This window comes from Panthera onca, chromosome A3 (assembly GCF_046562875.1).
Source record: "Panthera onca isolate mPanOnc1 chromosome A3, mPanOnc1 haplotype 2, whole genome shotgun sequence".
Lineage (NCBI taxonomy): Eukaryota > Metazoa > Chordata > Mammalia > Carnivora > Felidae > Panthera > Panthera onca.
In genome coordinates this window covers 111,741,956-111,768,982 of record NC_138341.1, presented here as the reverse complement: position 1 = coordinate 111,768,982, position 27,027 = coordinate 111,741,956, and the positions used below count along the sequence as shown (strand labels likewise).

General features: G+C 45.1%; 1 protein-coding gene and 1 long non-coding RNA gene across 2 annotated transcripts; one reads left to right on the top strand and one right to left on the bottom strand.

Moving 5' to 3' along the window:
• The first annotated feature begins 1,371 nt into the window (after positions 1-1,371).
• On the top strand, positions 1,372-27,020 carry LOC144615887 (uncharacterized). The gene is made up of 4 exons (XR_013554552.2): positions 1,372-2,500; positions 4,266-4,385; positions 5,049-5,923; positions 26,558-27,020. It is a non-coding gene; the product is annotated as an uncharacterized LOC144615887 (long non-coding RNA).
• On the bottom strand, positions 4,589-24,849 carry LOC132676646 (signal-regulatory protein beta-1-like). Its single transcript, XM_081795322.1, is given in 6 exon segments — positions 4,589-4,622; positions 5,146-5,254; positions 12,980-13,306; positions 13,877-14,197; positions 14,885-15,241; positions 24,695-24,849. Coding segments are annotated over 6 exon segments (1,218 nt in total). The 5' UTR covers positions 24,765-24,849.
• Positions 27,021-27,027: the final 7 nt, after the last annotated feature.

The following is a 27,027-nucleotide window of genomic DNA, read 5'->3' as shown; positions in this document are numbered from 1 at the left end:
AGGGACCCATGTTCTACACCCTCACTTGTCCACTCTTGTCTGCCTGCTACAGGCCCTGTTTTACCTCCTAAATACCTGTTGAATCTATTTCTCCATGTCCATCATCATCTCTTGCCTGAATGAAAAATCTCCCCACCCCTTACATCTTTCCAGTGTCCCCCAAGGGCCTGCAAGAGGCAGAGATCAAGTTGAAGACAAGATGTTGAGATTTTTTTTTAAATGTTTATTTATTTTTAAGAGAGAGAGACAGAGACAGAGACAGAGCACAAGGGGGCCCAGGTGCAGAGAGAGAGGGAGACACAGAATCCGAAGCAGGCTCCAGGCTCTGAGGTGTCAGCACAGGTGGGGCTCGAACTCACGCACCGTGAGATGGTGACCTGAGCCGAAGTCGGACACCCAGCCGACTGAGCCACCCAGGTGCCCCTTGGGATTTTTTTTTTTAATGGACTTCAGTTTTGAAATTTGGAGAAACTTGTGACAATCATACAGCGTTTCCAGGCACAGCTGCCCACCGTTTCCCCCTTATTCACTTCTCACAGTAGTGTGGTGGATACGTTAAAATTAATGAACCCCAATATTGGTACGTTATTATTAAAGAAAGTCCATAGTTTATTTAGATTTTGCCTTAGCTTGGGCCACTATAAGAAAACGCCATAATCTGGATGCCTTGAATAACAGGAAATTATTTCTCACAATTCTGGAGGCTGGAAGTTGAGATCAGGGTGCTAGGATATTATGCTGTGATTAGAACACTCTTTACGTTTGTAGAACACTCTTTCCGTTTGTAGAGTGCCCACTACTTGTATTCTCACAGGGTGCACCGGGGGAGCTGTCCATCTGGTATTTTTCATAAGGGCACCGATCTCATTCATGAGGACTCTACACTCAGGACCCAATTAACTTTTCAAAGACCCACCTCCGTATCCAATCGCACTGGGGATTAAATGTCAACACGTGAACTTTGGAGACACACAGACATTCAGTCCGGAGGAGATTTCCTTAGTTTTTAACCATGTATCCATGCAGCATCCCACATTACACTGTCTTGTCATGTCTTTTTAGGCTCCTCTTAGCTGGGACCGCCTCTTAGACTTTGCTTGTTCATGATGGTCTGACAGTTTTTAGGAGCGCCGCTCGGGAATGTCCCTCTTTGCCGTTTGTCCGATACTTTTCTCATAATCAGCCGGGGGTGATGGGTTTGGGGAGGAAGGTCACAGAAGAAAAATGCCATTTTCATCACATTACATCCAGGGTGCACAGTGTCACCAATGGTGTATGACTGTTGGGGAGATCGTGATCACCTGACTGAACTTTGTCAACTGTCTCCACTGTAGTTACTCCTTTTTCCTCCTTCCATTCTGTCCTCTTTGGAAGGGAGTCACCACAAACAGCCCACACTTCAGGAATGGGGAGTTAGGCTTTCTCACCCTAGAGTGAAGTATCTTTGTAAATTATCTGGGACTTTTCTGCCCAGGATATGTTTTCTTTCCCTCCATTTATTAGTGTGTGCGGTTATTTGTTTATATCAATATGGACTCATTGATATTTATTTTACATTGGCCTTATCAGTCATGGTCTATTGAGGCAGCTGTAGCAAAACATCCCAGCCTGGGTGGCTGCTGAACAAAAGAAACATCTCGCTCACGCTTGTGGAGGCTGGAGTCTGAGATCAGCATGATTGGGAGAGGGACCGCTATAGAATTTCTCATTGTGGCCTCACAGGGAAGAAGGGTCTCGGGAGCTCTGGGGCGGGGCGGGGGGGGGGTCTCTTTTATAAGACTGATCCCATTCATGAGGGTGGAACACTCATGACCTACTCACTTTCAAGAGTCCCCCCCCCCCCCCTTCTAACACCATCACGTGGACCAGAGGGATTCTAACATGCGAATTTTATGGGGACACCAACATTCAGGCCACACCGGAACCAGGTACGACTTTACTTATTTTTTGCTCAGACTCTTGCAGCTTTGGCCCCTGGGGGCTCTTCCCGGTGGTTCCTGTGCTTTACTGTTTTGTTTCCTGAAAATCCGCTCGCTTGCCTCCTGGAGGATGTTATGATATAATATTAAAACACAAAGAAGACAGAGCAGCGTTTAACAGAATGGTTTTGGATACGTGCACCAGCTGATTCAATAAAGAACAATTTCATTTTAAAATCTGACATCTAGTAGAAAGTGAGGTCCTCCGTGAAGTAGTCACTAATTTATTTATTTTGTAATGCGATGGCTTAAGACGTGGCGGTCGTTGTTCTGGGAACTGAGGACACAGAGGCCCTTCTCTGTCAGAGTCGACGTCCTCCTTGCGGAAGAGACGAACACACGGAGGCAGTTCTCGCTTCGTATGGTGTCGATGTGCACAAATGTCAGCCAGTCCTTCGACACACGCTTCCAGTTTTATTTACCCCAGGGAATTTACCACGGACAATTGCATGAAGTATAAACATTCTCGCCGGGTCTTCTTTAGCCGCAGGTCCCTACGTAACTAACAGATGCACATTACGGTAAGTCAGCATCACGTCTTTCAAAGCCCACAGGGGTTGATCACTGTGACTCTGTCACTCGGTTTACCACAGCAGCAGAGCAGGTGGTCGTGTTGTCTCCTGGTCTCCCGGCGATGAACCTGGGTGACATTGTGCAAAAGTGAGTGATGGCAAAAAGGGAATGGGCCCAAGGCAGACAGTGCAGTGGAGAAACGAGAGGGTTGGAGGGGAAGTTCAAACCCAATGGGAGTGGGGTTCATGAAGGCACAGAGACCCTCATGGGAATGCGGCCCGGGATACTGTTCCCAAGCATCCAGATATGCAGCCAGAGGAGGAGAGTGAGGATAAACTTACCACGTCGCTGAGGAAAGTGGGGGAGGAAGGTAGGGTGACAATGTCCCGGACGAAGTGATGCCAGCAAATATTCACATTAATGTTGTAAAGATTTCACAGCATCGGAAGTGCCAAGGGTGGAGTGTTGGAAGCTGATCCCAAGTGAGAAAGGAGGGAGATAATCCAGACGCTTGCTCTATATGGGAAACTGTGCCGTCAGAGGAAGGCAGGCCCTCTGCAAACTACTCTTGATAAGTCTTTGCAAACAAATAAAACTCTTCCCTTTTCAACGTTTCTAATATTTCAAAAGCCCGTATACCAGATGAATAATAGTTTCACTGTTTTTTTATGTCCCGATACATTCCTAACTGACAGTTGGTGGGCATCCGATGTGTTGAAAAAAGTTTTTCAAGGGCACAGAAAATTGTTATGCTTCCCAGTGATTATTGAGATCGCTTCGCGTGGTTTCTGCTGTGCCGTCATTGCTTGGGTCCTGCATCACCGTGCAGAGCGAGCACTGCCTTGTTTATCGTGTCAGCTGATCGTAAGTTTTAGGGAAACAGCTCAGTTTGGGTATGAGCTGTGAAAACACAGAGTGAGAGTGGAATTGGTATTTTACATGGGGTGGCTTTTGGAAGGTGCTTCTCGTAAAGGGACATATCAGCAGAGCTTGAAAGGGGGAGAGACTGAGCCGTGCACAGAAGGGAGACAATTTGACCTCCATTTCCATAGGATCACTGGCGGAACCCGGAGAGTCTGTTAGGGACGTGGCAATGGTCCAGGAAGGGATGCTGGTGGCCGGGACCAGGGGGCAGCCCGGGAGCGAGCAGTGTGCAGGTGCTGGGTGGAGCTCCCTGGTGGGCGGGAGGAGGCTTGCCCTCGCTCCTGAGAGCTTTCCAAGAATTTTGCAAGCTAGTTGTTCCACTGTTGGCAGCTTGAAATTGGCCGCATTGGGACTGTAGTCACCGCAGAAGTGGACAAGCACTACAAATCAGGCTTCTTTTTCTTTCTGAGCATGGATTGTTGAACATTTACCATCTCACCACTGGACATAGCATTATGAAGGCAGAATTGAACACGGGGTATAAAGAAGGAAACCAGGGAAGGGTCCAGGTTTCTGGACTGCCAGCACCTATACACGATCAGGAAAGATGAAGCTGAGTGGGGAGCTGGTGTCCCCGTCACAGGGAGAGGAAGGAAACTTCTCTCTACTTTGAGTAGAAGGACATGTAGGCAAAGGGGAAGGAGAATCATTTCTCTTTTCCACCCAGGATGGGATTCGTTTGCATTCAGGAGGCATTGGAGAACCTCACTGAGGCTGGCGAGTCTGGGGGTTGGCAGGAATGGCCCATGAGAGCACGGCCTTAAGTGTGTACTTAATGGCCACGGTCCCCAGGAAATGGATGAGAGATAGCCTGGTACACGTACACGTGACTTGTTTCTCACATTCTAGGAAGATACCCGTCTGTCAGTTTCCAGAGCACGTTCCCATGGCCCCTGCTCAGGACCAGGTATGAAGACCAGCTCTGGGGGCATCAAGGACTGGGAGAGGAGCAGCAGGAACTGTGGGCAGGTGGGTCTCTGGGGAAGCAGGCATCTGGGGCAGGGTTGTGGAAGCTTCTTGTTGTTCCTTGTCTTAGGCTGGGCCCCTCAGGGAAGGAAGGAGGCAGCAGAGACTGAGGATGGCATGTAGCAGGGGAGGAAGGAAGGAGCCGTGGACCCATGTTCACATTTGATTATCTGCTCATCATTCCAGAAAAGTTCTCCACGTGTCTTCTATGTCCTCGGTGCTGTTTTCCTCCTGGGTCACCTGTAGTGAGAGGACAGGCGGTCCCTGACATGGACTGTGCCTCCTCAGCCTTCCTCCCTAGGTCCTGATCGCCCTTCCCCATCCTCTCCAGTCTGTCCCACGGAGGGTCAGAGCGGGAGCTGTCCTCAGAGCGGCCAGAGGGCACCCGTCAGCATTCCACAGCATTCCTGTGGACTTCTAGTGCCCAAATACTCGAGAGATGCTCTCCAAGGGATCATCCCACCCAGGTGGCCCTCATTCAGCCTCTCTGCCCACTTCCTTACCAGAAGCCCTAAGACTCTGTGCATATCTTTTGACAGCCCTTGAACCCCCTCCCCCACTTCCTGCAGGACCCCACACACTTTCTGGGAGTTGGGAACCTCCCAGAGGGATCCCCGAAGTTCCTGAGGGTTTTGAGAAAGGTGTATCATCTGCTCTTTATCCCAGGTGGGCGCTGACCCTGTGTGACCTGTGGGCTGCCCCTTCCACTGACCTGGCTCCTTCTGGGACTGACCTGGCCCTGCCCTCCTTGTCCATATCTCACCAGTGAATCCATTGCTTCCTGTGGCCATAGATGGCAGAGACAGAGACGAGCAGCAGCAGCTTGGGGCCCAGGAAGAGAGCCACCAGGAGTGGAGTGGACAGTTCTCGATCTGGAAATGAAGGGACAGGAGGCAGCATCAGAGAGGGATCCAGGAGTCCACTCCCAGGGGCCTCCACTTACTCCATCTGAGGAGACCTGGTCCCATCAATGCTCTGAAGCTCATGAATTTCCCCTGGGAGAAGCTCGAGGCAGAATTCAGAATAAGAAGTACCTCATCTCGCTCACCCCCTCTCAGGCTACCGGGTGTCCTTCCTGAGGGAAGGGGTGGAGACAAAGAGAACTCCACAACACGCAAGTGGGCTTTACTGACTTGTCCCCACACCCAATGGGGCATGTCTGACGCTCTCTTTCTGAGAAGGGAACAGGCTCATAGTTTACGGAGGGTCATCGGATGAGTGGGAAATCATTCACTGCTGTCCCGTAGGATGGATCTGCGACCTTGTCTTTGGACCAGGACGCGTTCAACCTTTCAGGGTCATAGAAACGAATATCAGCCCAGCCTCGAGTACAGTGAGGACAGTGTCGTGGTGACCGAGGTGCAAGTCTGCCCAGCTTGTTCCACACTCAGGCCTCGATGTTCTCACGTGCTGAGGGAGCTCTCAGAGTGCCCTGACCTCACGAGACCTGCTGGCTGGACAACACCTGAGGGAGGCAAGGAGACTCTCAGGAGGGCTTTCAAACACCATCCAGCCCACCTGGACCCCAGTGCCAGCATCAGGTAGGATATCTTTCTGTTGGACATAGATCATTGTATCTGGATGCATAGCTGCAGATTCTTTGCCTTTTTATAATGACTGGTTTTGCTCTTAGATTTGCATCAAGAAATTCAAGTTAAGGGGAGCCAGGGTAGCTCAGTTGGTTAAGCATGTGACTTCTGCTCAGGTTATGATCTCATGGTTTGTGGGTTTGATCCCTGCGTCGGGCTCTGTGCTGACAGCTCAGAGCCTGGAGCCTGCTTCGGATTCTGTGTCTCCCTCTCTCTCTGCCTCTCCCTCACTTGTGCATGCTCTCTCTTTCTCTCTCTCTGTCTCTGTCTCTCTCTCAACAATAAATAAACATTAAAGAATAAAAAAAATTCAAATGAGTTTTTGAAATATATGGAATAATCTTAGAGGTAGGAGCGGTGACCCATCATTTTTACCCTTGGTGTGTTGGGGGATGGCAGGTCCCAGCTGGGTGGCCTTCTGCACTTATACTCAGTTGAAAGAGGTGCATTGCCCATGTTTGCACCTGCTTCTAGAGGGCAGCCTGCAGCAGAGGCCTGGAGGAAGAGCAGGTACAGAGGTTTCGCCCCTCCGCTCCATTTTAAAAAGTCAAAAATAGCATCCGGCTCGTCCAAGTATGACTCTTCTGTGCTGCCTTGTGTTCACTATCTCCTTTTGCCAGTCTTGCCTCCTTCCCTGTCTCACATGCATGTGAATCGGGCAGCGCTCCACAGTGAGCTATCCCCCTTCTCGTATATCTTAGAGGCTGCTTCCCAAGGCAGGTGACCTGCAGAGTTTGTCTGGGAAGGTTCTGGAAACCCAGCTCTAAGGTGCAGAGACAGACCCGGGTCTCAGTCAGCTGACTGGCCAAGAGGTCCTCAGCCTGGTGGGTGGCGGGGCAGGGGTAGGGCCCAGCTGTCCCTGATATTGTCACTGCTAAAACCTCACAGTGGTGACCTGGGATGATGTGAGCAGAGGATGGGAGTACCCTGGCAATCTGGAAATGAGTTGGGAATTACAGGAACTATGGGATTGGATGGGTGTTGCTGGGCTGATGCCTTTCAGAGAAAGACGATGCAAACTAAGACCAGTGAATCACACCTGAAAGGTCAAGTGTGAAAGAGGACATCCGGGCAACATTGTAGACTCACATCTCCTAGAGCCGGAGGGAAGAAAAAAGCTAAGGACGTAATTGGGTCCACCATCACCACAAGAGCATCGGCACTAGAGAAGATTGGATTCTCAGCTTCAGTGCACCTGCTTTGCCAGAACAGGGCCGTGATGGGGAACGATGGGAGACAGATACTGAGATGTGGGATAGGGACTTTGGAGACAGGGCATTCAAAGCCCTCAGGGCACTTGTGTCTGCTGAGGACAAGGCAGCACCTTAGTTACTCATCTCCAAATAGAACTTCTAAACCCAAAGGAAAAAGAATAAAAGGACAGTAAATTCTATGGAAATCTGGTTCTCAATAGCCCTTGAAGACAATGCCCAACCTTCAAAATCTCTGGGAGAGAAAAGAGAAAATTCACCAAATCCAAAAGCTCAGTCACTTACACCGCTGTCCTCCTACCCTCACCAGCCACAGGAAAAGGGCAGGTGAAGCAAGGGGCAGCGAGTCAAGGAGCCTGAGAGTTATGGAAATACCACAGCCAATATTAAATCCAGCTGAAATTAGAAATTTTTTTAATGTTTATTTATTTTTGAGAGAGACAGAGTGTGAGCAGGGGAGGGGCAGAGAGAGAGAGAGGGAGACCCAGAACCCAAAGCAGGCTCCAGGCTCTGAGCTGCCAGCACAGAGCCCGATGTGGGGCTCGAACCCACAAGCCGGTGAGATCATGACCTGAGCCGAAGTCAGACGCTTAACCGACTGAGCCACCCAGGCGCCCTGAAATCAGAAAATATTTTAATGTGTCCTGCCCATCAGGACACAGATCTTAGGAATGGGTTTCAAAGTGTGCTTGACTTAAAAGGGTTGGCCCTGAACCTCCAGAGTCTGTGAATATGTGGTACCTTACGTGGCAAGAACGACTGTGTGGTAATTAGCTAACGTCTTGAGTGGGTCATTATCTGGGACTATTGGAGTGGAGCCAACTTAATTACCGAAACCCTTACAAGCGTAGGAGGCATGCAGAGATTGGGAGCAGGACATGTGAGGACCACAGCAGAGGTCAGAGGATGCGGGGCCCTTGGCCAAGGAGTGGAGCTGCCACTAGGAGCTAGAACAGCAAGGACACAGACTCTCCCCGAGAGCCCCCAGAAGGAACGCAGCCCAGCCACCCATTTTAGACATTCCACACTAGAAATGGAAGATAATGAATGTGGGTTGTTTTAAGTCACTAAGCATGTGCCAGTTATCACAACAGCAGTAGGAACCTAAGATCAGGAGGCAGGGCGTTTTATTTTATTTATTTTTAAATATTTATTCATTTTGAGAGACAGAGAGAGAGAGAGCGAGCAGAGGAGGGGCAGAGAGTAGGGAGACAGAGAATCCCAAGCCAGCTCTGCACTGCCAGCGTTGAGGCCGATATGGGCTTGAACCCATGAGCCGTGAGATTATGAACCTGAGCTGAAATGAAGAGTCGGACGCTTAACCGACTGAGCCACCCAGGCGCCCCAGGAGACAGGGACATTCAAAAGGGCAGATGGGAGTAAAAGGGAGAGGCATGATTTAAAATGGATACTTCAAGGAGGGAAAAGCAAACAAGAAGGAAGAGGTGCTGTGTCATAATTGAGCGGTGAAGGAAGATGGAAAAATGGGGCAGGCAAACTTGGCATCCTGAAGAAGACCCAGAAAGATCAGAGGACTCAGAATCTCTGTCCAAACAGAGCCAGCCAACCCCAGGCCTCAGCAACACACGTGGTCATGCTATATTGAGAGAAAGGAGGTCCATTAAGCTAGGACTATCATAAAACACCTCAATACCATTGACCAAAAGATGTGTATCTTTACATCAGACGCACTGGACCCGGAAAGGCAGTGGCCAGAGCCCTGGGACGTCCATGGAGTGGCATCCTGGTGCGTAGGGTCACAGAAGCATCTTACACTTGGCTCTGGCCTGCCAGCTTAGCCAACCTTAAAATCCTATTTGCAGCCTTAGCACACTAACAAGCTTGCCAGTTAAGGCACGCTAGAAATACCAGAAGTAACAGCCCTCGTGTGTGCCCCAGTGTAAGACAGAAGTCTAAAAACCAAACCCAGGCTTGTCAAGATGAGATGCTGTGGACTTGTCTCCTGGTTGAGTGCATGCCTGACCCCTGGAAATGGCATGAGGTCCAAGCATAGGAGGACTCTGAAAGGTGGAGGAGGAAGGCAGGCAGTTAAATGTCAGCAGATTGGAGGAAGAACACAGCTTAGGTACCCTGGCTTCACGTGCCTGAATCCCTGGAAACAGAAGCAGGCCAAGGTGTGACACTCAAAAGTCTAGCATCAATCTCAGTTTCCAAAGAAGCAATCCAGTGAAGAAATGGGGGAACCAAATGAGACTTTTAAATACATAGAACAAACTGAGGGTTGCTGTTGGGGAGGTGGGTGGGGGGATGAGCTAGTGGTAATGGGCATTAAGGAGAGAACTTTTGGGGATAAGCACTGGGTGTCATCTGTAAGAGATGAATCACTGGGTTCTACTCCTGAAGCCAAGACTACATTGTATGTTAACTAACTTGAATTAAAAACAAACCAACAATGGGCAGAAGGCACTAATAGACACTTTTCCAAACAAGACATCCAGATGACTAACAGACACATGAAAAGATGCTCAACGTCACTCATCATCAGAGAAATACAAATCAAAACTCCAACGAGAAGCTACCTCACTCTGTCAGAATTGCTAACACAAGTGACAACAGTTGTTGGCGGGGATTCGGAGAACGGGGAACGCTCTTGCACTGTTGGTGGGAATGCAGACTGGTGCAGCCACCCTGGAGAACAGTATGGAGGTTCCTCAAAAAGTTAAAAATAGAACTATACTATGACCCAGCAATTGCACTACTAGGTACTTACCCAGAGGACCCTAAGATACAGATTCAAAGGGATACATGCACCCCAATGTTTATAGCAACATTATCAACAATAGCCAAACAATGGTAAGAGCCCAAATGTCCATTGACTGGTGAATGAGTAAAGTCGTGGAATATATATATATATATATATATGTATATGTATGTATATGTATGTATATGTATATATATGTATATATGTGTATATGTATGTATATGTATATGTATATATATGTATATATATATGTATATAAATATACACATATGTGTGTGTGTGTGTATATATATACATATGTATACACAGTGGAAAAGTACTCAGCAATCAAAAAGAAAGAAATCTTGCCATTTGCAACAACATGGATGGAGCTGGAGTGTATTATGCTAAGGGAAAGAAGTCAGTCAGAGAAGGACAAAGGCCATATGATTTCACTCACGCATGGAATTTAAGAACCAAAACAAATGCACATACGGGAAGAGGGGAAAAGAGAGAGAGGGAACAAACCACAAGAGACTCCTAATGGTAGAGAATAACCCAAGGGTCGATGGAGGGAGGTGGGGAATGTGCTGGAAGAGTGATGTGTATCAAGGAGGGTACCAGTGTTGAGCACTCGGTATTATATGTAAGTGATGAATCACTGAATTTTACTCCTGAAACCAGTATTACACTGTATGTTAACTAACTGGAATTTAAATTAGACAAAAAAAAATCTCAGTTCAAATTTCAAAAAATGAGGAGGAACAAAATCAACTCAAAGAAAGTGAAGGAAAAAAAAAGAGGAGAAAAAGCAATGAAATTGCAAACAGAAACAATTGAGAAAATCACTGAAACAAAAGTGGGTTCTTTGACCGACACATGAAAAAATCCTCCACATCACTCCTCATCAGGGAAATACAAATCAAAACCACAATGAGATACCACCTCACACCTTTCAGAATGGCTAACATTAACAACACAAGCAACAACAGATGTTGGCGAGGATGCAGAGAAAAAGGATCTCTTTTGCACTGCTGGTGGGAATGCAAACTGGTACAGCCATTCTGGAAAACAGTATGGAGGTTCCTCAAAAAACTCAAAATAGAACTACCCTACGACCCAGCAATTGCACTACTAGGCATTTATCCACGGGATACAGATGTGCTGTTTCGAAGGGACAACATGCACCCCCATGTTTATAGCAGCACTATCAACAATAGCCAAAATATGGAAAGAGCCCAAATGTCCATCGATGGATGAATGGATAAAGAAGATGTGGTATATCTATACAATGGAGAATTACTCGGCAATCAAAAAGAATGAAATCTTGCCATTTGCAACTACATGGATGGAACTGGAGGGTATTATGCTAAGTGAAATTAGTCAGAGAAAGACAAAAATCATATGACTTCACTCATATGAGGACTTTAAGAGAGAAGAGATGAACATAAGGGAAGGGAAACAAAAATAATGTAAAAACAGTGAGAGGAACAAAACAGAAGAGACTCATAAATATGGAGAACAAACTAAGGGTTACTGGAGGGGTTGTGGGAGGGGTCATGGACTACATGGGTAAGGGGCACTAAGGAATCTACTCCTGAAATCAGTGTTGTGCTATATGCTAACTAACTTGGATGTCAATTTTAAAAAATAAAAAAATTTTTTAAAAAGTGGGTTCTTTGAAAAGACCAATAAAATTGAAAATCTTCTAGCAATTTTGACAGTGAAAAATATGAAAAATAACACATTATATCAAGAATGAAACAGCATGTCACTACAGACCCTACAGACATCAACAGGCTATCAAGGTAATATTATGAGCAACTCTGTGGGAAGAAATTTGATAACTCAGAGAAAATGGACCAAACTCCTCAAAAGCACAGCGGGCCCCCAAGCATCCTATATAAAATGATGAATCTGAGTAGCCATTCAAATTATTTTCAAGTCAAAAAAAGAATTGTGGAGGCCTAGGTGGTTTCACAGGAAAGTTCTTCCAAGCATTTACAGATGAATTAAAACCAAGCTAGGTGCACAAAATAAAGTTACAGAAGAAATTTTTGGAAATCCGAATATAGACCCCATTTTAGATGATAGTAGGAAATTATTTTATGAAGTGTCTAATGGTATATTGGTTTTGTAGAAAAGCCAATGTCATTAGTCACATGACTACATAATTATGGACTCTATTTGCAACTGGATGTGCATCCATGACTAAGTCATTAGTGGACACAATTCTGCAACTTCTGTATACCTCTAGTTTTGAAAGAAGTTATTTGTTTTCCTGTTCCTATCTATACTCTCCCAGTTGGGAGACATGGACACTCAGTGACCCATTGTTGACCCAGCAGTGACAGTGATGTCATAGTGCATATAGAAGGAACATGGGCCTTTGAAAGGTCTTTTGGAGCAAAGACTCCTTGAATCCTGGCTCCACCTGCTCCTGATGTTACATGAGAGAGAAATGAGATATACTTCGGTCATAAAAGGGGGACTCTGTAGGTCCTTGGGACAATGACCAGTTGCTATATCTAATACGTGTTTGTTCTACAGGCTGGTGGTCCCTGTCCTCAGGGACTCTCTCTCTCTCTCTCTCTGAAAATAAATCAATAAACTTAAAAAAGATTTCTTTATAAAAACAGAAAACCGGAAACTCCAGGTCCTCTGGACTTTCTTCCAGAATTTCAGAGTGGTGGATGCAGACATTTGCTGGGGTGACAATAGAATGTTCTGAAGGAATATAGAATAGGCGGGTAAGAAAGATCGGGAGGAGGGGGTGGCTGGCCTGGCATGGTGACTTAATCCCTGTCAGGTGAAGGAGCAGGAGGCAGACCCTAGCAACAAGATCATCTCCCTCCCTCTGTTGTTTCTTTCTCTAATGCGTGGTTATGTCAAAAGATCTAAAGAGATCTGTACCAGACTCTTACCAGTGGTCATTCTTGGAATGTGGGCTTTGGGGGAAGTCCCGGACCTCACAGCAAATTTCTACTTCGTATCTATAGACTTCTAGATTATTCTATAATGAGCATGAATAACTACTTTACCATGAAAAAAGAAAATATAAAATTAAATGCCAGATTAGTTGACATCAAGGCTCACTCGAGTTTCCATCTGTGCACTGGTCCTTGGTGTAGCCAGAGGTCTTGAGTATATGCCTTTTGGTGACTGCCTGCTGCCCATGATGCTGCACCTGGCAGGTGAGCACCACATCCTCTGTGTGGGTAGATAAATTCACCAGGAACAAGCTCGTCCAGTTGAAGGTCCCATCCTTGTTCTCTATGAGGCTAAAGGTAGTTTCTGTTTTGGATATGTTGTTCTCCAACCAAGTCAGCTGGAGGCGCTGGGGGTAGAACTTCTTCACTTGGCAAATGACCATCACCTGGTCCCCTGTCACGGGTTGCTGGGTAACCTCCAAGGTGGGTGGAACTGAAACAGCACAGAGCAGAAGCTCTGACCTCATGGAACAGACACATCACCGGGGAGGGGCTCGAGAACTTAGCTCCCCCCACGTAGCAAGGGAATCACCCAGATCAGTGCTAGGCATACAGCTGGTGCTCAAACACTGAGGGTAGGCTTTGCATGTGAGTGAAATCCCTAAGCACAGTGCCCAGTACACAGTAGGTGCTCAAGGTACCTACTGGTAGCTCCTATTAGGGTAATGATGAGTGAAATCGAGCCCCCAGCATACATTTGGAATCGAATAACTAGCAAAATCCATGAAATCACCAAGCACACAGTGACTGGATTACAGTAGGTGCTCAATAATTGGAGTGGCTATGGGAAAGTAAATCGAACTACCTAGCACGGTAGGTGTTCACCCGAACTGCCGTTAAAACAGGAGGAGGTGACGGTACCCCTGGGTGCCCGGTGGTTGGGAGGGTCTGTCAGGAGGCAGGTTCCAGGGGATGGAAGGATGGGAGCACGGAGTGGGGGAGGGGCAGGCTGGGAGGCTTGGGGGCCGGAGCTGGGCTTGGGCCGGGGGTGACGGGCATCTACCTCGGAGGGTCTCGGACAAGTTGGCAGCCCCACGAAGAGGAGGGCCCCCCTGCAGGGTCACATGGGCCACCTCGCAGATGACCTGGGAGTGAACGTCCCCCGGGGCCAGCGGCAGCCTGGCTGTGCTGAAGATGCTGTAGGAAGCGCTGTCTCCCTCTGGGTCCACGGTGGTCTGGGAGGCTGCCAGCTCATTCCCGTTTTTGAACCATTTCAGGGTGACGTTTCTGGGGGAGAAGCCGTGGGACTCGCAGGTGAAGCTCACAGTCTGCTCAGGTGTGGCCCTGGCCGTGGGGCCCGACACCACGGGGGGAGAGGGTTTGGGTACAAGAGGAGCATTTACGAGCAGTAAGCATGACTCTGGTCATCCTCAGCAACGACAGGTATGTGACACTGTGTAGAACCCTCGCATGCATTATGTTTTAGCCCTGCTGATAGTGTTGGGAGGGCGGTGTCGGAGACTGAGTCAGGGGCAGGGCCCACGTGCAATTCCAGCCTCAGTTCAAAGTCCCCCTTGTCTTCTCTGCCAGGGGACTTCCCACCAATCTGGGCACAGGAAGGACATTTCTGGTGGGTGTCACTCTCGGTCTCCACCTCCTCCTCCTACAGTACCCAGAACAGAGCTTGCGCATAGCAGGTGCTTAGTAAATGCCGAGTGTGGAGGATTCCGGACACATCGACATGAGTGCTATTTGGCAGATGTGAGGATGGGCCTTGTGACTAGCATGTCTCCCAGACTTTCAGTCTCTCATCCTGGGAACCAGAGGGCTGGTCAGGATTGAAAAAAGGAAGAGCTGGGAACCTGCAGACCGCGGTTCCAGATTTTCCCACCGTTTATCAGCCGTGGTGTCTTCAGCAAATAGCAAGGCCTCTCCAGGCCTCAACTTTCGTGATCTGTGGAAGGGGCTGATTCAGGGGCACCCATAACAGCACCTGATCCTTATCTGCTGCTCAGACAGTGGAGGGCATTCTTATTGATTTGTCACAACCAGGGGAAGGAGCAATACTCACCGCTCACGGTGACCTGGGTGCCTGGTCCAGACTTAAACTCCACGTCGGGGTTCCCTTTCTGGAACTTCACACAGTAGTAGGTTCCCGTGTCTTCTGGGGTGATGTTACTGATGCGGATGGAAAAGTCCATGTTGTTTCGCTTTGTGAAGTCTGTAACATTTGTTACTCGAGGGGAGTGAGGGTCTCCTCTGAAACTGAAGATTAACTCCCGGCCTGGCCCTGTGCCCCTGAACCACTCGACCTTCCCAGAGGGCTGCAGGGAGGTCAGGATGCAGCGCAGAGTGGCCGTCTGTCCGGCCGCCACAGACACCGACTTCTCGGGCTGGATCACCTGCAGTTCCGCCTCACCTGCCACACCTGGGGGGAGAACAAAACAGCTATTTAGCATCCTTGTGCGATCCTGTCCGTCCGCTCAAGTATTTATCCACAACAGCTTTCACTGAGTGCACACCGTGAGCCCAGCCCGCTGCGTGTACACGGCATGTAGCCCTTGCGACGAGCCTGTCACACGGGACCCTGTTACAGACGAGGAAAGCAAAACACAGAGAGATTCAGTGATGTGGCACACGGCAGGCGGACGGCCCCAGCCCTCTCTGAAAGCGTCGTGCTTCGCCAAATGATCCTGCTTGTCTGTGTTCTGGCCCCTTGGGGTGTTACGCTTTCTGGTCTCTTGCATTAGGTGGGGCCGTGAGACTTCTTTAGACCATTGTGTGTGAGCGGAAGTGATGGATGTAGTTTCTGGGCTGTGTGTTTAACTTCTGGAAGCTCTATGGATCAACTTCCCTCCTTCACAAGCACGTGCACATGCTGGGGTCTGTCCCAGCAGCCTGGATGCTTGAGAGACAGTGATGGGCAGAGCTTTAAACACACCATAAGCATGTAGTTTCATAAGAAGTAAAACATTCAAAAATATGTGGTTTTTTCCCCCTCATATCGTAATCATTTTAGTTTCTGAATGCTATTGCAACACTTTTAAAAACTTAATGCCAAAACCTACAGAAGTTTATTATCTTACAATTCTTGAGGTCAGAAGTCCAAAATTGGTGTTGCTGGGTTAAAATCAAGGGTCAGGTGAGCTGCGTTTCTTCTGGAGTTATTGTCTTTGTCTTTCCAAATTCTAGAAGCTGCCCACAATCTTTTTCTCTTGGTTTCCCATCTTCCAATCACTCCAGATTCTTGCCTTTCTTGTCACCTGTCCTTCTTTAACTTGGATTTCCATGCCTCATTCTTATAAGGACTCTTGTGAATATATTTGGGCCACTTTGATAATCTCGGATAATCTCCCCATTTAATAGTCTTGAGTTAATCACTTCTGCAAAATCTCTTTTGCCATGTAAGAGAAAACTATTCACAGGCTCTGGGTATTATAATATGGACTTCTTTGAAGGATATTGTTCTTTTTACCACATATGTATCCCCAGACTATTACAGAAACCAGTTACTATAAAAAACCTTTGTATCAGCCATTGTTATACAGGCTAAGAGGCAGGCAACTTACTGGAATCTGGAAGAAAGTCTTTTCAAGCAGTGAACTGGTGAAATAGTTTGTGAAATAAAATGAGAAATCAACAACAAAACCAGAAACTGGACATTCTCAAATTTATAGAAATAAAACAACTCATTCTTAAAAAATAAAAACTTAAGCCAAAAGGAATCACAAGGGAATTTAGAGAACACCTTGAGATAAATGAAAATGGAAACACAACTTCCCCAAACTACAGTCTGCAGTGAAAGCAGCTCTAGAGGGAAATTTATGGCTGTAATGCCTACATTTAAAGAGAGGAAAGATCACAATTCAGTTAACAACTACGGACCTTGAGAAATCAGAAAAAGAAGAGGAAAAATAAATCAGAAGGTAGCAGAATGAAGGAAATAAAAAGGAGTAGTATCTCTATGCTATATATAAATACAATGTGAAAAAAAAAAAAAAAAAAACAGAGGGGAACCCTTTTGCACTGTCGGTGGGAATCCAGACTGGTGTGGCCACCTTAGAAAACAATATGGAGGTACCTAAAAAAAATTAATCATAGCACTACCTTATGACCCAGAAATTGCACTACTAGGTATTTATCCAAAGGATACAAAAATGCTGAATCAAAGGGGCTTATGAATGCCAATGTTTATAGCAGCACTGTCAACAATAGCCAAATTATAGAAAGAGCCAAAGTATCCATCAACTGATGAATGGATAAAGAAGATGTGGTATGTGTATACACACACACACACACACACACACACACACATACATACATGCAATGTATATAATACTATATACATATAATACACTAATATATATACTATATAGTAACATACAATATACATAGTAAATACTATAATACAATGTATATGAATATGGACACTTGTTGGATGAACACTGGGCGTTGTATGGAAACCAATTTGACAATAAATTATATTTAAATAAAAAAAGAATGAAATCTTGCCATTTGTGACGACATGGATGGAACTAGAGGGTATTATGCCAAGTGAAATAAGTCAGACAAAGACAGATACCAAATGAGCTCACTCACACGTGGAATTTGAGAAACTCAACAGATGAACATAGGGGAAGGGAAGGAAAAATGAGATAAAAAGAGAGAGGGAGGCAAACCATAAGAGACTCTTAAATACAGAGAACATACTGAAGGTTGCTGGAGGGGAGAGAGATGGGGGGGATGGGTTAAATGTGTGATGGGCATGAAGGAGATCACTCTTTGAGATGAGCACTGGGTGTCATATGTTAGAGATGAATCACTGGGTTTTACTCCTGAAGCCAAGACTACATTAGGTGTTAACTAACTTGAGTTTAAATAAAATCCTAGAGGAAAAATAAAACCAATATCAACAGTCAAAACCAATATCAACAGTCAAGACTCAAGTGCATTTCTCTAAGTGAGTGGTGACCAATTCAAAAAGGAAATTAGCAAACAATTCCACTTGCACTAACATCATACTTAGTAGTAAATTGTTTTCATGGGGATGAAAGGCTGTACACCAAAAAGTGTAAAACATTTTTGCTGAAAGAAATGAGAGAAGACATAAATAAATGGAAAAACTTCCTCTGCTCGTGCATTGGAAGACTTGATATTGTTAAGATGTCAATACTACCTAAAGCGATCTACAGATTCAATACAATTGTTATCAAAACTCCCATGGCAGTTTTTTGTTTTTGTTTTTGCAGAAATGGAAAAGCCCATTCTAGAATTCATATGCAGTTTCAAGGGTCTCAGATCACCAAACAATCCTGGAAAAGAAAATAGTTGGGAAACTCATACTCCTTGATTCAAAAACCTACTACATAGTATAATAATTAGAGTACTGCAGTACTGAAAAGGAATAGAGATATAGAGCAATGGAATTGAATGGAGAGCCTAACAATAAACCCTCACATATATGGTCAAATGATTTTCAACAAGAGTACCAAGACCATTCAGTGGGGGAAAGAGTGATCTTTTCAACATGAAAAGAAGCACGGGAAAACTGAATATCTACATCCAAATAAGGAAGTTGAACCCTCACCGTACTCTACCTAGAACAATGAGCTCAAATTGGATGAAGGGACCTAAATACGAGAGCTAAATCAATAAATCAATAAATCAAACAAATTTTCAGAGAAAAAACTGTAGGGAAAAATTGTGATATTGGATTTGGCAATGATTTATTGTATAAGAAACCAAAAGCAAACATAACAAACTAAAAAATATTTAAAACGGACTTAATGAAAATTTAAAAAAATTGTTGCAGGGGTCCCTGGATGGTTCAGTCTGGTATGTGCCTAACTCAGGCTCAGATAATAATCTCATGGTTCATGGATTCAAGCCCTCCATTGGGCTCTGTGCTGGTGGCGCAGAGCCTGCTTAGCATTGTCTGTCACTCTCTCTCTTTCTGTCCCTCCCCTACTTCTGTGCTCTCTCTCTTAAAATAAATAAGTAAATTAAAAAAAAACAAAAACAAAACTTTCAGGCAGCAGAGGACAAAATCAAAAGTGAAAGAGAACTCACAGAATGGGGGGAAATATTTGCAAAGCATATGTCTCAGAAAGGATTAATAACCAGCATATAAAAAGAACTCGTACAATTCAACAACGAAATAATGAACAGCCCCGTTGAGAAAAAGGACCTAGGACTCCAACAGACATTTCCTCAAATAAGATATTCAAGTGGTGAGTAAGCACATGAAAAGAAGTTGGACATCACTAGTCATTAGAAAAATGAAAATCCAAACCACAGTGAGATGCCACTTTCCCTGATAATGGCTTTTACCAAAAACAAAATAAAGCAAAACCAAAATACATACAAGAAAATAAAAAATCAGGATAAAAGGATTGGGTAAGCTGTGGATAAATTGAAACCATCGTACATCGTTGGTAGGAATAAAAAATGGTGCAGTCACTGTGGAAACTGGTGTTTTCACTAAAATTGAACTATAGAATTTACCATATGATCAGAATGTTCCATTCTTAGGCAAACACCCCCCAAATTACAGGTATGTACTCAGATCTTTGTGCATCTGTGTTCATAACAGTATTTTTCATGATAACCAAAAGGTAGCAGAAAAAATTCATATCTATCCATAGATGAGTGGATAAAAAGTGTTGATGTACTTGGACTTCTATTCAACCTTAATAAGCAGTGAGAGTCTGATATGTACTATACAATGGATCAACCTAAAAAAAAATATCATTTTAAGTGAAATATGCCAAATACAAAAGGACAGGCATATGATTGTACTTACATGAAGTATGTACAAGAGACAGATTCATAGATACAAAAAAATAGAATAGAGATTATCAGTGGCTGTGGGGGAAGACGGAATGGAGAATTCTTGTTTAATGGATGCAAAGTGTCAGCTTCGGTTGTTGAAAAAGTTCCTGAAACGCACAGTGGTGCTGACTTCCCAACTTTGTGAAAGTATGTGAGGCCACTGGCTTGTACCCTTAAAAGTGGTGAGAGGGTAGATTTTATGTGATGTGTAGTTTAGCATAATTAGAAATATGGCTTCAAAGAAGGTGATCGCGCCATGTAGAGCCTTTGAGTTGGACTAAATGGCCCGAGGACAAAGAAAATTGTTCCAGGGACTGGTAGATTTGAGAAACATGTCCTTGAAGGAGGACATAGCACCATGGGAACACCTAAACAAAAGAAGTAGTAGTCTGCAAATTTTTCCGTGTTCTGAAAAGAGTTGTGGGAGGTGGCCTATGTCGGGACATTGAAGGGACACAGTCATTTTGGGGGCATTCATTTCACTGCAAGTGCAAGACTTTACAGTTGGATTTCACTGCTGAAGTGACTAGCCAGTCTCTCGAGACATAGAGAAATACAAAATATTTCCTTCCTTTTGAAGTGTCCTAAAAACTAGGCAGGCATATAAATCAGAGGAGAGGGCTACTGGAAACCACACATACATACATCCTGTGTTCTTTTCTATTTCTTAGCTACTCAGGGAGAAAAGTTGTGGTTCGCTCGTACAGAGTGTGAGCTGGTAAAAGCCTGCGCTTAGCACAATTTGAAACCAACCATGCCTCCTAAGGAGGGTGCATGCTATCACAGGCAAGTCTTGGGTGTGCCAAGAGCATCAGGTGGTTTGATCTGTAAGTCTGGAGAGGAAAGTTGGGGTCAGGAAGCCGAACTGCTAAGACAAATGGGAAGAAATAGGCATGCATCTTGGGGAAGGAAATGGAGGGAACAGGGGAGGGTGGAGGTGAGAGGGATTAGAGGGTCAAGAGGAGCCAGGGAGAGGTGTAAACTCTGCCATCTGTGTATCTGTAATCCTCATATTTCCTTGTCTGGCCCAGGCCTTGCCCTTGAACTCTGGATTTGTATGTCTGACCAGCCACTCACCACTTTACTTCTTTTTTTTTTTTTTTAATTCTGGAACTCTATAGTTCACCAATCCACCAACTTTTATTTGTTTTTTTTTTTTTTTCAATATATGAAGTTTATTGTCAAATTGGTTTCCATGCAACACCCAGTGCTCATCCCAAAAGGTGCCCTCCTCAATACCCATCACCCACCCTCCCTTCCCTCCCACCCCCCATCAACCCTCAGTTTGTTCTCAGTTTTTAACAGTCTCTTATGCTTTGGCTCTCTCCCACTCTAACCTTTTTTTTTTCCCTTCCCCTCCCCCATGGGTTTCTGTTAGTTTCTCAGGATCCACATAAGAGTGAAACCATATGATATCTGTCTTTCTCTGTATGGCTTAATTCACTTAGCGTAACACTCTCCAGTTCCATCCATGTTGCTACAAAGGGCCATATTTCATTCTTTCTCATTGCCACGTAGTACTCCATTGTGTATATAAACCACAATTTCTTTATCCATTCATCAGTTGATGGACATTTAGGCTCTTTCCATAATTTGGCTATTGTTGAGAGTGCTGCTATAAACATTGGGGTACAAGTGCCCCTATGCATCAGTACTCCTAATTCCTTGGGTAAATTCCTAGCAGTGCTATTGCTGGGTCATAGGGTAGGTCTATTTTTAATTTTTTGAGGAACCTCTACACTGTTTTCCAGAGCGGCTGCAACAATTTGTATTCCCACCAACAGTGCAAGAGGGTTCCTGTTTCTCCACATCCTTGCCAGCATCTATAGTCTCCTGATTGGTTCATTTTGGCCACTCTGACTGGCATGAGGTGATATCTGAGTGTGGTGTTGATTTGTATTTCCCTGATGAGGAGCGATGTTGAGCATCTTTTCATGTGCCTGTTGGCCATCTGGATGTCTTCTTTAGAGAAGTGTCTGTTCATGTTTTCTGCCCATTTCTTCACTGGATTATTTGTTTTTCGGGTGTGGAGTTTGGTGAGCTCTTTATAGAGTTTTGGATACTAACCCTTTGTCCGATATGTCATTTGCAAATATCTTTTCCCATTCCATTGGTTGCCTTTTAGTTTTGTTGGTTGTTTCCTTTGCTGTGCAGAAGCTTTTTATCTTCATAAGGTCCCAGTAGTTCATTTTTGCTTTTAATTCCCTTGCCTTTGGAGATGTGTCAAGTAAGAAATTGCTACGGCTGAGGTCAGAGAGGTCTTTTCCTGCCTTCTCCTCTAGGGTTTTGATGGTTTCCTGTCTCACATTCAAGTCCTTTATCCATTTTGAGTTTATTTTTGTGAATTCACCACTTTACTTTGATAGAGGTAAACTTCTCACAGTTAACTCATCCCAAACTGAACTCAGTTTCCAACACGTCCTTGTACATCTCAGCTGAGGCACCTTTAGTCTCCCAGACGCTCAGGTCCAAACCCTCGGGAGCCTCTCTTTCCACCCCAAACCCTATGTATCAGGAGATCCCCTTCTGCATGCACCCACAATCTGACCTCTTTCCCCTTCCTCTCCTGGCTGCTGTCTTGGTGCACACCATATGTCCTTGTTTGCACAAATGCGGGAAGCTCTTGAATGCTCTAGTTCCTTCTATGTATGCCCTGTGATAGTCTAATCTCAACCAAATCCTAGAATAAGTTAAAACTCATGTCGCATCATGCCACTTGTGTCTTCAAAACTTTGCAATGGCAACCGTTTCACTCAGAGTAAAAGCCCAAATCCTTGAACAGAGCGGGAGGGTCAGGGCATGTGCACATGCTGTTCCCATGCTGTTCAGGAAGGCTTTTCTTCCAGAAGATCACATGGCCCACACCCCCACCTTCTCATAATCTTGCTCAAATCTCCCTTCTCAGTGATGCCCACCCAGGCTGCCTCTTTATTTAAAAAAAAAAAAGTTTTTTTTTTAATGTTTTTATTTATTTTTGAGATAGAGACAGAGCATGATCGGGGGAGGGGCAGAGAGAGAGGGAGACACAGAATCCGAAGCGGGCTCCAGGCTCTGAGCTGTCAGCACAGAGCCTGACGCGGGGCTCGAACTCACGGAGTGTGAGATCATGATCTGAGCTTAACCGACGCTTAACCGACTGAGCCACCCAGGTGCCCCCAGGCTGCCTCTTTAAATACATCCTACCCTAAAGAGTCTCTCATTTTCTTACCCAGCTGTACTATTGTGTTTCTTCTAACACTCATCGCTTTCTGGTATGTTGTGTTATTTGCTTAATTGGTATATCTATCGTTTCCAGTCTTTTTGTTCATCATGATATAACTTCCACGAGGGCCACTGCTTTCTCTCTTTTAATAACCAGTACTCCGTAAGCTCATGTAACAGTTCTTGGCACCTTGTAGTTATCCAGTCAATATTTATGCAACGTGTGAATTTGCATAGGGCAATCCCTTTCTGAGAACTTGGAGTCTATTTTCGGTGGAGAATTTCCCAGGAAATTATGAGAAGCCGAGTGTCCCATGAAGATGTCTTGGTGAAAACAATCATTTGCATATACCCAGGAAGCAGAAGAGCCCCAGAGAAGCAAACCACACATGCTCTCACCCACACTCGCCTTCCCTACACCCACTGGCAGATCTGCAAACTTCAAGGGATGGATGTGGGGCCACAGGGTTTGAGAAGAGCAATGGTTAGACCCGGGAGATCTAGACTCAGACTGCCTGAGTTCAAACCATAGCCCTGCCTTCACCACTGAGTGACCTTGGACTTTTCTGTGCCTACTTTTCTTATCTGTAAGCTAAGGGACAAACATGTCTACCTCGGATACAAAGATCCTAGGAAATAACAGACGCGTGCATTTCCAAGTGTGTGTGGCACAGGGTGAGTGCTCAGGAAATTGGAAAGGGATTATGCACGAGATTTCCTGAGGCCTGGAGGCATCAGCCGATGCTAGATAATTGGGATCAGGATATAAGTACCGGTGTAGATCCCATAGGCAGGAATCTCCACTTCTTGTATCCCCCTTTCCCCTCTTCACTCTGATCCAGCATGGAAGAGGACCACCAAGGCAGTAATACACAAAGTTCTCATCGTTTCACCCAGAAAGAAGTTTACTTGCCTTAAGAGCTTGGTGGAGAGTGAGCAGTAAGTTTAAAGAAGTAGAAAAAGAGGGTGACTAGCTGAGAGGCAGCTAACCAAACGTGTGTTCAATGTACATTTCATGTAGAGTGGACATGATGTGAAGGCAACAGTAAGGAAAGCGCTTTCAAATATCCTGTGTGTGTGCACACGCCCGTGTGTGTACCCTTCCTCATGCCCACTCCTACGTGTACACACACAAGTGCATCCCCAAGTATACATGAAGTGTGGCCCAGCATGCTAGCATACAGATCACTTTGAGGATTTCATGAAATTGTCATACATGTTGAAAGCTCAGTAAAAGATTTGGCGCATAGGAATCACCCAGCACATCGTTAACCAAAGTTTGGGAGGACACACAGCAGAACTGGAACTCTGGAGACCTCGGAGTGTGCTAAGTGATGCCTCTTCTTCTGTTTCCCTCTCTGTATTTTCTGATGTTTGTTTAGTTAGCCTCCGCCGAGAAGCCAAGAAGCATAACACGGTGAAAAGAATGAACCGTGGAGCTGGGTGGCCTGGACGTGAATCCCGGCAGCTGTACTGACTTAAGTAGGTGACACTGGGCCAGTTCCACTCTCTGCCTGAGTTTCTCCATCTGCCAATCGGGAGTACAGTCCTAGCTGTCAGGCGGGGGGGGGGGGTTGTGAGCATTAAATAATTTAATACATACACTTGTCCTTGTGGCTGGTGAAAGCACCCGCTGTTTGGATATCGCTGGTAACCAGCTTCAGGTGATGGATCTATACACACAATGTTCCCATCCCTGATTTCCTGCTCTCAGATGACACCCGGTCCTTGGCCTTCTGTGGCAGCCCTGCACAGCACACCTGTCCTTACGTGGAGGCCCTTCAGGTCCAGGGATAGGGGGAGGTTGAGGAGGTAGGGAACAGGGATTATACCTCAAGGCGATGCTTACCTGTGAGTCCCAACAGCAGAGGCAGCAGCAGGTACGAAGGAGGATGGGGCCCGGAGGCAGGGGCTGACATTGTAGAGGTCTGGGGATCCTGCCCTGTGCAAATGTGTGTGCTGGGGAGAATAGGCCCTCTGTTCTGTAGAGAGGAAAAGCCTGCCTCCTCCCATGATTAAGAGGAAGTGCCCATGATGGGGTGATGTGGCTGTGAGTTAGCAATCTGCTTCTAGATTGTGAAATAGAAGTCAGGCAGAGAAGGCCTCCCTTGCTGAGTGAGGGATCCTGTCACATTTCAGAGAGAGTGGAGAGGCCCGGGAGAGATCATGCTTCCTCCCTGCACGGGGCCTCTCCCCGCTCTTGAGGCCCCAAGTTGGGTATAGAGATTACCGAAGTCAAATGGAGCAATGTTTTCTTTTATAGATTGTGCTTCCTGTGTCTGATCTAAAATGTCTATGCTAAACCAAGGCCATGAAATTCAGTTTTGTTTTTTTCCTATAGTTTCTTCTAGAAGTTTTATAGGTAGCCTTTCAATTTACGTCTATGATGCATTGATCATATTAAGTTGTTCTTAGTATTTTTGTGTTTACTGTATAGTCACATTATGATAAAGTAATATTTTTTAGACAATATTAAGTTTCGTTTATGTTATAAGGAAACAGTCAAGAATCTTCTCCGTCTTTCTACATATGAATATGTAATTGTTTCAACACCATTTGTTGTAAAGACTATCCTTTCCACATTGAGTTGCGTTGGCACATTTTTCAAACATCTCTTGACCAAATACGTATTATGTATGGGTCCAGTTGTTTTTTTTTTTTCATGCCAGGGCAAATTTTATTTTGGAAATATTTAAAAAATTTTTATTTTTAGGGTTGACATACAGTGCTGTGTTCGTCTTAGGTGCACAACACAGTAATTCGACGATTCTATGCATTATGCAACACTCACCATGGTATGCATAGTCACTATCTGTCATCATGTAACATTATTCCAATAGTGTTGACTGTAGTTCCCTGTGCTGTTCACTTATCCCTGGGGTTTATAGGGCAAGGTAGTTTTTTGTTTTTTAAGTTTTATTTAAAGTGTAGTTAGTTAACATACAGTGCAAGATTGGTTTCAGGGGTAGATTTCAGTGATTCATCAATTATATTCAACCCCCAGTGCTCATCATAACAAGTGCCTTCCTTAATACCCCAAAGCCATTTAGCCCACCCCCAACCCACCTTCCTTCATCAACTTTGAGTTTGTTCTTTATCATTAAGACTCTCTCATGTTTTTATTCCCTCTCTTTGTTTTTCCTTCCACTCATGTATGTTCATCGCTATTATTTCTTAAATTCCACCTATGGGTGAAATCATATGGTGTTTGTCTTTCTTTGACTTTCTTTTGCTTAGCATAATACATCTAGCTCCATCCACATCATTGCATATGACAAGATTTCATTTATTTTGATGGCTGAGTAATAATATTCCTGTGTGTGTGTGTGTGTGTGTGTGTGTGTGTGTGCGTGTGTGTGTGATCTTTTTGGTTTATATTTGCAACTTAATTGTGTCAGGTGTTTAAAAATTGATATTGAAGGATTTAACACAAATACAGGCTCCTTACCAGTTTATTAATCCCAGAAATGATAACGGTTGAAGGAATAGAGGAGAAATTCTTTTCATATATGTGTATATATTGCATAGTTATTACAATATTGAATAGTTTACTCGAAAACAGTTACTGAAGTCCTTCTATACCTAGACCATATACTAGATTAATAGATACACAGAGAGAAATCGAATAATAGTTCTACTCTCCAAAAGAATCACCACCAGATGACAAACTTCCAAGATATATCACTATATTTCTCTATTGGCTTTTTGACAGTTTGCAAGAAAACACATCACCCCTGGAGAAGTGGCACTTACGCGTCTGACAGAGCGAGACAAATAGATTCAGTCATATGCTTGGTTCAAATGTGGATAGAATCTCTGCACATGGCAGGTATAGCTACCAAGTCCGAGGAGGGTGAAGCTGGAACATTGTCCCTGTAAGGGGAACTGACACAGCCCAGAGAAAGCAGGCAATTACTATAGAAAGTCCACTGTGGGAGCCTGGAAATTCCTGGAGATGGGTCATCTGCCCAGGGTCTGTCCCAGAGGAGGATTCAGGTACTTGTTAACAGATTCCTGCATAGGTAAATGCATGGCTGAATGAGAGTGTGCTTCGAGTGAATGCATGCTTGATGCATGGTCGGATCAAGGAATGCATGCAGAAAAGAATGAATGGGATTGACGAAAGCCTCAAAATCTTGCTCTCTCTTTTTTTTTCCACTTTGGCCATGTAAGATGCAAAGA